The sequence below is a fragment of the Haliotis cracherodii genome, unplaced genomic scaffold (assembly GCF_022045235.1).
Source record: "Haliotis cracherodii isolate W230 unplaced genomic scaffold, xgHalCrac1.p SCAF_18, whole genome shotgun sequence".
Taxonomy (NCBI): domain Eukaryota; kingdom Metazoa; phylum Mollusca; class Gastropoda; order Lepetellida; family Haliotidae; genus Haliotis; species Haliotis cracherodii.
In genome coordinates this window covers 6,434,559-6,447,892 of record NW_027266273.1, presented here as the reverse complement: position 1 = coordinate 6,447,892, position 13,334 = coordinate 6,434,559, and the positions used below count along the sequence as shown (strand labels likewise).

Below are 13,334 nucleotides of genomic sequence, written 5' to 3'. Positions count from 1 at the left end.
ATGAAGTACCATCTGTGACATGACGTAACATCAATGACAAGATGTACCATCTGTGACATGAAGTACCATCTGTGACATGACGTAACATCAATGACATGATGTACCACCTGTGACATGTACCATCTGTGACATGACGTAACATCAATGGCATGATGTACCACCTGTGACATGTACCATCTGTGACATGATGTACCATCAATGGCATGATGTACCACCCGTGACATGTACCATCTGTGACATGACATACCATCAATGACATGATGTACCACCCGTGACATGTACCATCTGTGGCATGATGTACCATCTATGACATGACATACCATCAATGACATGATGTACCATCAATGACATGATGTACCATCAATGGCATGATGTACCATCTGTGACATGAAGTACCATCTGTGACATGACGTAACATCAATGACATGATGTACCACCTGTGACATGTACCATCTGTGACATGATGTACCATCAATGGCATGATGTACCATCTGTGACATGAAGTACCATCTGTGACATGACGTAACATCGATGACATGATGTACCACCTGTGACATGTACCATCTGTGACATGACGTAACATCAATGGCATGATGTACCACCTGTGACATGTACCATCTGTGACATGATGTACCATCAATGGCATGATGTACCATCTGTGACATGAAGTACCATCTGTGACATGACGTAACATCAATGACATGATGTACCACCTGTGACATGTACCATCTGTGACATGATGTACCATCTATGGCATGATGTACCATCTGTGACATGAAGTACCATCTATGACATGACATACCATCAATGACATGATGTACCATCAATGACATGAAGTACCATCTGTGACAAGTACCATCTGTGACATGATGTACCATCTATGACATGATGTACCATCTGTGACATGACGTAACATCAATGACATGATGTTCCACCCGTGACATGTACCATCTGTAACATGATGTACCACCTGTGACATGACGTATCATCTGTGACATGATGTACCATCTATCACATGATGTACCATCTGTGACATGAAGTACCATCTGTGGCATGGAGTACCATCTATGACATGACGTACCATCTGTGACATGATGTACCATCTGTGACATGAAGTACCATCAATGACATGAAGTACCATCTGTGACATGACGTACCATCAATAAGATGATGTACCACCTGTGACATGATGTGCCATCTATCACATGATGTACCATCTGTGACATGATGTGCCATCTATGACATGATGTACCATCTGTGACATGATGTACCATCTGTGACATGATGTACCATCTGTGACATGATGTGCCTTCTGTGATATGATGTACCATCTGTGACATGATGTGCCTTCTGTGATATGATGTACCACTGTAATATGCTGTACCATCTGACATGATGTACCATCTGTGATATGCTGTACCATCTGTGACATGATGTACCACTTTGTGACAGGGTGTACCATCTGTGACATGCTGTACCATCTGTGACATGCTGTACCATCTAACATGATGTACCATCTGTGACATGCTGTACCATCTAACATGATGTACCATCTGTGACATGATGTACCCCTTTGTGACAGGATGTACCATCTGTGACATGATGTACCACTTTGTGACAGGATGTACCATCTGTGATATGCTGTACCATCTGTGACATGATGTACCATCTGTGACATGATGTACCCCTTTGTGACAGGATGTACCATCTGTGACATGATGTACCACTTTGTGACAGGATGTACCATCTGTGATATGCTGTACCATCTGACATGATGTACCATCTGTGACATGATGTTCCATCTTGACATGACGTACCATTCCATGACATGATGTACCATCTGTGACATGATGTACCATCTGTGACATGATGTACCACTTTGAGACACGGTGTACCATCTGTGACATGATGTACCACTTTGTGACAGGTTATGTACAATCTGTGACATGCTGTACCATTCTGACATGATGTACCATCTGTGACATAATGTACCACTTTGAGTCACGATGTACCATCTGACATGATGTACGATCTGTGACATGATGTACCACTTTGTGACATGATGTACCATGCTGTACCATTCTGACATGATGTACCATCTGTGACATGCTGTACCATCTGACATGATGTACCATTCTGTGACATGATGTACCACTTTGAGACACGATGTACCATCTGTATCATGCGGGGCGGTTGGGTAGCCTGGTAGTTCATCACACCGAAGAACCGGGTTCGATTCACGACATGGGTACAATGTGTGAAGCCCATTTCTGGTGTCCCCCGCTGTGATATTGCTGGAATATTGCTAAAAGCGGCGTAAAACTCACTCACTCACTCTGACATGATGTACCACTTTGAGACACGATGTACCATCTGTGTCATGCTGTACCATATGACATGATGTACCATCTGTGACAGGATGTACCACTTTGTGACAGGATGTACCATCTGTGACAAGATGTCGTATTAGTTGTTTAACGCCACACTCTGCAATATTCCAGCTATATAACGTCTGTCTGTAAATAATCAAGTCAATCCAGTGATTAATATCATGAGCATCGATCCATGCAATTGGGATACGATGACATGAATCAAACAAGTCAGTGAGCCTGACCACCGGATCCCTTTATTCGCCTCTTTCAACAAGCATAGTCGCCTTTAACGACAAGCATTGGTTGCTGTAGACCTTTTCTACTACAGAATACCACTACTAGAACACAGAAACTATTCATATCAACTTTTTATTGCGTACAATAGCACCACAATTTTTTAAGTTCCCATCATGTCTTCTTCCCTTCTTCCTCATACCCCCCTCCCCCCAAAACAATTTCAGTTCTTATGACAATGCAGTATTGTCAGCTTCACCAAATCCTCTACAAATTGTGAAAATTAAAGCTTAGTCTGGAAAACATTTAGCCTCAGATGCTAAAAATTGACAGCCAAACAAACAAAATGCCTTTCTTTCTGATATACACTGGTATGTGTCAGATATATGTTGTCTTCAAGTTTTGTAACTTTAATGATATCCAAAAAAATCCATTGCAACACACTTTCAATAAAACAAAATAATTTCTGATATTTGAAATAAGACAACAACCAAGACAAAGTAACAATGGCAGTGATTGGCAGAAACAATATTTTGTGAGTTTGGGTATCATAAAGCTGAATATATAAATGACTAAATACTAAAAACCAATACAAGTTGTTTGTCATTATCACATATCACATTCAGATAAAACATGTATATTTGAATTGTAATGGCACCATAAAAAATTCTTCATTTGGACCATGGCATCTCAAAGAAGGAGACTGTTACCATATTTCTAGCCTTTTCTAGGTATGAACAGCAGCAGAATTATTCCTCAAAGTAATATTTAATGTTACCAAAATCTTCATTTGCAAAGATTCTTATTGCAAGATTTTCTTAATTTCATATAAAAATATGTACCTATATGTGTTTTGATCTAAAACGAAAGTCAACATTACCTCAAACATTCAACGTTTTTCAGAGTCATTAAAATAGTGTGTAAATTAAAAACATGATTTAAAACCAAAATCAATTGTTTATTTAGACATTAAATTCTTATTTTCTCAACTACATCAGCACTTAAATTGCCATTTGCAGACAAAGATTGTATATAAGTGTTCATTTTAAAATCATTTAACATAACAACCAACAAATATCACATAATCATTTAGCAACAAAACATAACCATGGCAACCAATGAAAGACCTAGTCTAAACATCTTTATATGTACAAAATATACACTACTCAACAAGTTTCTACTAAAAAAACAATGATAAACAGAGTACAGGATATTTGTGAATATCTGCTTTGAAAACAAATTATATTTGGTGCAGAAAAACAATTAAAAAAAGACACAAATTAAATTTCATAGATGCAGAAAGTTTCTTGAAAAAGAAAATTAAGGCATAGTGTGTGTGTAACTTGTTTCATTTTTTTAACAAAATGACAGTATGAGATTCAAGAATATTCCACTGAGGTGATGCCGACAAAAATTATGTTCATTCAAAATTCTAATAAAAGTACAAGTGATTGTATCAAGAAGAAAGACTTATCTATGTACATGAATAAAAGGTAGGTAATAGATTACTTCAAGCAGGCAGTTGTATCCAAATGGTTCTTCGAAGTAGTTTAAAATGGTTCCAAATACATTTGTATCAAAAGCCCATCTACCGTACATTAGAAACAGGGTTATATCAAAAAGCTCACAAACGTGCTTACTGGTGATGAGAGCACTATGGTATTCTTTTCTTCTGAAATAAGATTTTCCAAGACTTGCTGTCATAAATTGCATTATACTACGAAATTGACAGATAACCTTCAAATTCAGTCATCAAGAAACACCATTTTAGCATAAAGACTAAAAGCCTGTGTTGACTGTCGGTGTTCTAAATCCATTTACAACAAGCAATAACTAACCAACTTATTGTCTTAAAAATTATCAATGTCAACTTATTGTCTTAAAAATTATCAATGTACAGTCAACATGTGGCGACATTTCAGTACACCACTTTTTCATTTTGCAAACATCCATCTTCATTCAGTCAAGCACAGAATAATTGTCCAATCACAGTCAGTTTATTTACAGTTCCAAGCAAGGCAATCAGTCTTCACGTTTTCTCTTCAAGGGAGATGATTCCGAGAATCGAGAAGCCTTTACTTTATTCCGGTGTTGAGCCAAAATTTTCCTTTCGGCTGTGATTCCATTTTCAAGAATCTGGGACTCGGGAGTGGATTTCTTTTCCCCTGTTCCATGGTTTCCATGGTTTCCAGGTGAGGTGACAAGGAGATGTGTTAGCATGTTGTCGTCGTCCATGGCAACGCCATGGTAACCGCTATACAAGATCAGAGCTGCTTGAATGGACAGAACCCTTTCATGATTTTTTCGGTCTGCAAACACATCCCAGTAGATGCTGTGCTCCCAGATGTGTTTGATGAAGCACACCTTGCTCTTGTACAGCTTCCCTGTAAAAGGGATGTCTCTTGTTTATTTAACTGATGTTGCATGATTTAAATACACATTTCATAATAATCAGCTGATAATTGTATTTTATACAACAATTATCTAATTGATCACTTGTTCCATTTTGTCTTAGATGACACTGGTACCAATACATCACCGTTAAATACTATGGCTGGGATGGGTAACTCGGGTTCCCAGGTCAGGTGGGAACTGAGTAGGACCAGGGTACCCACAGGACTACCTGGACTCGTGATCAATTGTCTAATGACTAAAATTATCTGGAACTCTATGGTTACACTACAAGTCATTCATGTTCGCATTTTTTTCTGACTATGCACCCATTCCTTCTGATTTTTCATGTGGTTGAATAAAGATATAACTTAATTCAACTTCAGTGTATGCATGACCAGTTTGTTTAATACATCTATCTATTATACGTTTTGCCAGGGCTATGCTAAAAAAAAGTTCCCAATCGGACATTTTGAGACATCTCATGAAACCTAGAGTGGGTAACCGGGTAGGATGGGTAATAGAGGGGCGGGTACCCGGTTAGTGAATTTGGACTCGTCCCAGCCCTATTAAATACCTAAAAACTATTCTTCAAAATGTATAAAAACAAGATTGAACTCAGAACAACAATACTTGATAATATAAATCGGAGCACATCTAGAATTCTGTACCACAACTTCTAAATCAAAATGGAGTTCAACGTTAATAATAATAATTTCAGTTTGTAACTGATCATAACATAACCACGTGTAGACTGAGTACAAATGCCACGGATTGTCAATATCACGTGGTCCTTTTATGAATGAGCACCGCTTGTGACCTAGTTCTATTTTAAGAACAGTCGACCTGGCGATACCGACAACAGGACATCGTGCCCCGGGCGTATTCAACAACAAATATTATTCTGAATAGAATCTCATATACAGTAAAAGTTGTAACTGACTTTAAACAATAACAAATAGTGTCTGCAACTCGGCGTTTTAGTTGAAAAATAGTTCGATCAAATCGAAATATTAAGTCTGTCAACAAACAAAACGAAGTGTCATTTGATCCAGTAAGTTCCGAGATTATCAGAAATTAACAAGAACGAGTTTTGTCGTCTATAAGTTACGGCGGGGTTGCATTTAGTCAAATGGCTACACGGGTAAAAGTTACGTCTAGCTAGATCTAGGCAAACATAATACGATCGATCAAAAGTTTGACAACCAGGAAAAAACATTCACTTGGCCTACAACGCGAACAAGACTGATGAACAACTTTTGTTTTGACAACTTCGACATTATCTTCTAAAACATAATCGTTAGTGGCAAACTTACCACACATGCTGCAGTTGATCCCGCCGTCATAGTCGTCGTATTCCTTCAGTACTGAGATAACCCCTTCTAACTCCAGGCACTTCGGGCCGCTGCCATTCACATCATAATGCTTGGAGCCGTCCAGGCGTTGTCGCTTTGGTCTCGTGCAGAAATCAAAGTGTTCTTCTCCGCTCAATCCAGTTGACATCATTCTTGCTGCTCTGAATTTCGCGTTTCATAGAATTTCCAGTGTCGTTCGTTTACTGTTATGTTCCTGGGATTGTATACATACAGATACCATGCGCTTGACGTGACCTCGCATTATAACCAATCACAGCGCTCTGTTATGACCCTCAACGTAGCACGTGACAAATAACGCGGGAAATATAGCGTGCAATACGCATGCGTAGAGCACTAGTTCGCGACTTTCCCGCGAAATATCGATTCTCGAATGCCATGTGTGTTTGTCTGTCAAGGACGTATGTACATCACCTGTGTCATCACCTTGTTGGGCTATTTTTAGTATTTCTGTTTACGAACAAAGACAACCACCAAAACACAAAGAAGGACTTGTCATGTTATAAAAATAAGTAATTTATGCAATATACATGTCGACTACTTGAGACAATCATTTCTTTTGTATTGTTCATAACGACATAAGTAACACATGACGTGCCAAAAGATTCCCACAACATGTGCTCACTAGATCATTATGACATTTGACGAAACATATTATTTTGAATCGGTGTCCTGCGTATATCTATATTTTATTCATGCCTTTCAGAGACCACAAAAACACGTTCAGGTACACATATATACGCACATACTGAAATACCTACATCCTGTGAGGTTAACTTTCAAATCTTCACAAATTAGCACAATGCTTCACCCTGCCAAAAACTACATCCCAAAAAGGTTTTAAGAACATCCAGACATAGTTGTAACTGTAACTGGATTTGATGAATAACAGTAATCATTCAGGTCTTTGTGACATGCACAGTGAACACTTTGTTCCGCCATACCCTGTTATATTACATATCTATGATACATCGTTAGGAGTGTGAGGGGGTGGTCGGGTAGCCTAGTGGTTAAAGCGTTCGCTCGTCAGGCCCGGGTTCGATTCCAGACATGGGTACCATGTGTGAGGCCCATTTCTGGTGTCCCCTGCCGTGATATTGCTGGAATATTGCTAAAAGCGGCGTAAAATCAAAGTCACTCACTCACTAGGAGTGTGAGGTCTTTGAAAGGCATTGAGAAGTGATACACTCCCGTTTGGAGTGTGGTTATTTGTATTTTCCAGTGCAAACTCCGGTCGACCATCTTTAACATGTGAAGAGCGACAGTAATAACAATAAGACAATGCAACGCACAACCGATTCCATTCATTGAATATGAAACAATTCTCTTCAAATATATTTATACTGTACTGTTGAATGCACATATTTGGTAATTAACACTGAAACGATTTGAAATAGCTTCAGCTGAACATATATAGTAAGGGGATTGCGGAACCCTCACAAGTATCACTCGTGCTGTAGAGAACCTCCCCAAGTTGAAACAAAATAACAAAACTTCATGTTTATGGGTCGTGTAACGAGATTGTGTGTCACAGACACAATGCACCGATATTTGTGGCGGAAAAAAAAGACGACAGCAGTGAAAAGGCAGCAGCCTAGAGGGTGATGATTATCAGGTAATGTTACCGATATGCTGTAAGGGCAGCATGCTACATTGCTCTCGTTCAAAAAAGGGTCTCGTTTATAGTTACATGCAGGTAATTGGATACAGTCTTATTTTGGGGGTGCTGGAGGGTTTTGAGTAAATTTCGAATTATCGGATATAGACGGGGATGTGTTTAGTCATGCCAATAGCGGCGCATGCGTTATATATAGCCTTTAACAGTGTTGCCATACGTACTGGTTTGTCGATATATAAATGACAAGATGTTTGAAGAACATATTTGAACTAAACCTGCAGTGGATGAGTCAGCTGTCGTTCCTATATGATATGAAATAATTGGTATTGTACATACACACCCACTAAGGGTCGGGTGCAAAATATAAACATAAAAAAGAAAAAAAAACATTACTTTATAGGCATTATAATAACGATAATAGAAATGATGTACTGAAAGTAATGCCACTGTTGTGGAATCTGAAACATTTCAAACATGATGTGCACTGAACGAAGGTGAGCATTTTGGTAAAGGGTTCATCCCATATGATTTGGCTTCGGTAGTAACTGTTTCACCTCTTGACTAACCTCTAGTCTCTGAAATGAACATATTGTACAGAAAAAAACAGTTGTTCAGTTATCTTAATAAAAATATAATAAAAGGGAGCCCAGTGACTCTCTTCATTTCCTGATACTGCATATTTGATATATATATATTTGTATCAGGGTCTGTAAGACAGACTATTTCACCTCCTGAATAGTGTATATAAATGTTATATACCTGGGATAATATCCCCTGAGAGAGAGAGAGAGAGAGAGAGAGAGAGAGAGAGAGAGGGCGTGCAGCGAAGGGGATGATGAGCTAATACTCTCTGAACAGTATTGTTTCCCCTTCCGCCCAGCCCTTACAGTAATACCACAGCTCTCAATGAAGCAAGTCTACATTTTCTACAGGTCTACAGGTTCTGCAACTCCGATCTCACTGGTGTCTTTTTACAATTTAAATGTAGTTGCTTGTTTCTGTCACAATTATATATTTATTAAGCGTTAGTTTAGTTCTTTCCGATGCTTTGACTGTTCTGAAACGGGACTGAAACGACATAAAGTATCACAAGAAAAATGTAGATGATGAACCTGGGCCCACTTGCACAAAGCGATCTTAGCGCGAAGATGATAGTAACTCCCATACTTTAGCATAGGCTTACAATAGTCTTAGCGCTAAGATCGCTTTGTGCAAGTGGGCCCTGGAGTGTTTCTGATCAAGAGTCGGAAGCCTTGTAACACATTGTGCTGACACCTTTATCAAGTATGTCATCACGGACACTTAATTCTATCCTTGGTGGTGACAGTTTAAGGTTTTCCTGTCATTGGATAATCTCTCTTGAACTCCGATGCTGACCTTGGCAAAGGAAGGGGCACCATCCCCAAACTTTGACACCATATCCGCATTGGTGGCTGTTGGAGTTAGCCCTTCAGATGGGAATACTTGATGACAGAGCGGAAGATAGTTTTGTCAATTTTCATCAACAGGGAATAACTAGTCCCTTTGATGCCTGCAGAAATATTCTCATTGGTTGTGTATTTGGTTCATATGCTACCCGTAAGAATGGGAAGTATTGTACATAATACATGCAAACTGTTAAGAGTGTAGACTCTACTTCGTAGTTATATGCTCAGGATAATCAGCCACCTCTCGTGTAGTATACCTTAGACATTTATCAAAAATAAGATCAATTCCATATCCTTAGGACAGTCGGAGGGTACAAGAATTTATTTTTTAATTAGGGTCGTATCGTAAGTACAATCCCTTCAAATAGGTCAAATTATAAAAAATTACTAGTTTCCAGTATGCAGTCACAGGGGTAAGACCCCAAAGATCTACAAAATGTATTAGGAACTTGGGGAAACGTTTTGCACACACTTCGACCGGCTTAGTATAGATTTTTTACTCTTCCTCCCATTTTAGATATTTACAAAAAGTAGTTTGTAATATCCTTCAACAAGTCTAAGATGTACTGATAAGTTATGCTTTATGTCATGGGCTTTCTGCTACCCAGGGCGGAAGCCCATTTTATGTAACAGGTGCTTCTTTTTATAAACAAGAAAAAAAGTGCATAGAAGTTTGGGAAATGGAAAACAAAGAAGGGGCGGTGCTTAACATTTTTCGAGATGCATACTGTCAATTATTGCATTTACAACTTATGGCCTCGGTCAATATCAGTTACATGGGTCCCTAAAACATGATAATGCCCTCATAAATGGTCAATAATTGATACACGCCCTGCCACATGCAAAATCTGACTGATACCATGCATATAAGTCTCGAAAAATAACGACACACTTAGAATATATGTAGCCACTAGCCAGCATTTTTGTTCCGTGATTTTGATGTAACTTGTCATTACAAAAAAATCGGATAAACATCTGGTTGTTTAACTGTTATGTTTACTGTTGTTTTACGTCGATTGTAGCAATACCACAGCAAGGGAACTCCCAAACTAGGATCCACATTCATGCTATATGATATACCCAATGTCGAAACAAAAGGCACCACCTAAATCTCCCGACGTTGGTAAACACGTTTCTTATTCATGTTTCCTATAACGAGTGCCTCCTTACAGTTAACACAATAGAATCATTTTTCACTGCATTGTTAAAAGTGTCAATAGATACGAAGTAGTTGTCATTCTAAACGAGGTAAGGCCCGCATCCCACCGGCTCTGATGTCTGCCCTTGATCCAGCCCATGTTCTTCAAAGCACTTCAGTAACTTAAACTTAACGTTGCCTCTACTACATTACATTGCCACATAAATCAGAAAGTATATAATCATTATGCCCACCCTGTTATCGTGTTCAAATACCGTGCTTCAATTACAAATAACTATATAGCTGATTTATTAATACATAAAGACGCTGCGAAAATTGTCAACCTTTTCTATGAGGCGATTAACTCGATACGGCTCACAAACCCGACAAAAAATAACAAACACGGAATCTGGGTCTGATGAACAGGCTCTGAAGTATTACGTTTCTATGGCAATTGAAAATAAAATAAAGTGTTTACTTTTGCAGAAATGTTGTTCAGATTGTATGATACGCGTGAATAGTTAACATTATTGGTGTCAGCCGAGGAATCGATATAAGACTCTGAAAGTGTTCATATGATACCATGGCCATCAGCTGGGGATGCACGGGTTGTATTTTCCGAAGTACATGTGTTTAGAACGAGTTTGAGATTTGTGGGTGGCAACGTTTTTGGATTTAGTGAGAAAGGATAACGGCCCTTTCGGGTTGCGTTCTAACTGCATCATCCGCTTGGTGCAGTTTCTTTCATATAACTTGTCGCAATACATCGTCAATACTTCACAATAGCTGATCACTTTCGCAATACACCGTATTTCCTCTTTTATACCGTGAGCTCCAATCGTGAATATACGCCATCCTTAAATTGATGCCAGGTCATACGCTCTGTCTCAAAAACAGAAGCCAGGCCCCTATTTGATGCCAGACCTCTTATACTGTGAAGTGTTGGTGATTTATAATGATCGTTTTACCCTTGGCATGGTTGTAGAGTTTAGGATTCGGTAAGGTAGTGAGTTGCCACTGTGCCTGCTTTAAACAGTATAGACGCCGAGTCAACGGCTAGCGCGAAATTAATAGAGGCCTGTGCGTCTAATAGAGGAAATACGCTAGCTTGAAATGTTGAGACGAAACATTTACCCGGTAAAAAAAATAGCAGCGTCGTGGTTTAGTTCTTTCGTTTTATTTCAAACTAGATCCCCATCAAACAATTAAATATGTGCCGTTTGGTTAGTCCACGTTTTGAAATACATTCCACTAACAAGCTGCTAACAGTTACCAACATGATTGAATTAACGGATCGCTTCAATATAATTCCGTCAACAAATAGAGGCATGTTTATGACCCCTCCTGTAGTCATACTGACACTCCATCGGTGTGAGGGGGACGAACGCTACCTCCTTCAAACGTGATGTTCAGCAATATCCCCGCTAATCGGTCTACTGACACTGTTTACATTGACACCACGCTTGTCTGTGGGGGCTTACGGTCTGATCTCAAGTCAACTGCTTTGCCTGATGTACCGTGTCAGTCGCACGCCATGTTTAACAAGAGTGACTATCGGCTGAGGTGAGAGTTTGTCCTTGATTGAAGGAATACCTAACATGCGAGTGTCGGTCCCTGGTTCAACATGACTCGATCGCCCTACACACAGAGCTAGCGCCTTTGCGTCGGATTCAGAGCTAACGTGATACACATGTTGCAGAAGAATTGTTGCTATAAACGCAACCTGCCGTAATTTGTTATAATACCAAAAACCTTTCTCCTCGTTCTTCTTCCACAAGTTAGTGTAGATAATTAACTAGCCTTGCTCCAAGGCTGTACTGAATGGATATATAGTAGTTCTGTCCTCATAATCGGCATGGTTAGATAAGCTCTTATCATATGCTTATAGGGACAAGTTCTTGTTATTATTTTTATAATCATGGAATTAATATTGAATCTAATAATAATTTCCTTATGTTCATTCTTAAAGTTTCGCCATTCCTGAATGTATTGAACTGTTTGAAATAATTGAAGGTAAAAAAATAAAAATAAAATTGCATTTTAGGGTTTTGAAGTAGAATACTTGGAGGTGGAAATCTGTCAGTTTGGAATACCTTAAATGTATAGATTGCATACACCAGGGTCAGTCCGCATAATTTAACAGTACTTATGATATTCACAGCGCTAAGAGTGCTTTTTGCAAGAGGCCCCTAATCTTATGGCTGAATCCTCAGTTCAATATTGTTAAAGTGTCAAGAGTTGTCTCCCTTCTAGGTCCTCACTGACGACAAACTGTCAATACTATAGGTACACATTTATTGACATTTCCATATACATGTAACACACACACACCCTTGCACATCCACAACAATCATTCTGTCAATATGGCCAGCACATGCACAACTATTTCAACTTCTCCTTAACTCAAATGCTATGTAAAGAGTATAGAAGAGTTTATCATGTATCATGTATCATGTATACTTCCTACTGAGGCATTCACATAAGTATATGAATGAATGGAAAATATGGAAGAACAATTTTGTTGCTGTGGCTTCTCTCATCCTTTTCTTGTGGTAGGTTATTATTATACTTTATAGAATGTGTAATCAACTTAAGGGTGTTTGTTGCTGCAATTAACCATGTAGCTGCATCAGCAACATTTGTGTCCAAATTGAGGGTTTTAAATCTCTAATTCATCTAAATTATATTCCAGGGCCTTGGCCTGCCTCCCACGTCAGCAGTGAATACAGTGAGTGAGTTTTACGTCACTTTTAGCAATATTCCAGCAATATTCCAGCAATA

General features: G+C 38.9%; 1 protein-coding gene across 1 annotated transcript; it reads right to left on the bottom strand.

Moving 5' to 3' along the window:
- Positions 1-4,484: 4,484 nt before the first annotated feature.
- On the bottom strand, positions 4,485-6,591 carry LOC139465209 (uncharacterized). The gene is made up of 2 exons (XM_071246876.1): positions 6,314-6,591; positions 4,485-4,990 (listed from the first exon to the last, which is right to left on the bottom strand). The coding sequence occupies exons 1-2, from the start codon at positions 6,501-6,503 to the stop codon at positions 4,629-4,631; spliced, it is 552 nt and encodes a 183-aa protein (XP_071102977.1). The 5' UTR covers positions 6,504-6,591; the 3' UTR covers positions 4,485-4,628.
- Positions 6,592-13,334: the final 6,743 nt, after the last annotated feature.

What these genes read in the sequence shown, in the direction of transcription:
- LOC139465209 (XM_071246876.1), bottom strand. Translation starts at nt 6,503, where the DNA reads ATGATGTCAACTGGATTGAGCGGAGAAGAACACTTTGATTTCTGCACG. An exon ending in GATCAACTGCAGCATGTGTG is followed by an intron (nt 4,991 to 6,313) that starts GTAAGTTTGCCA and finishes TCCCTTTTACAG; the next exon opens with GGAAGCTGTACAAGAGCAAG.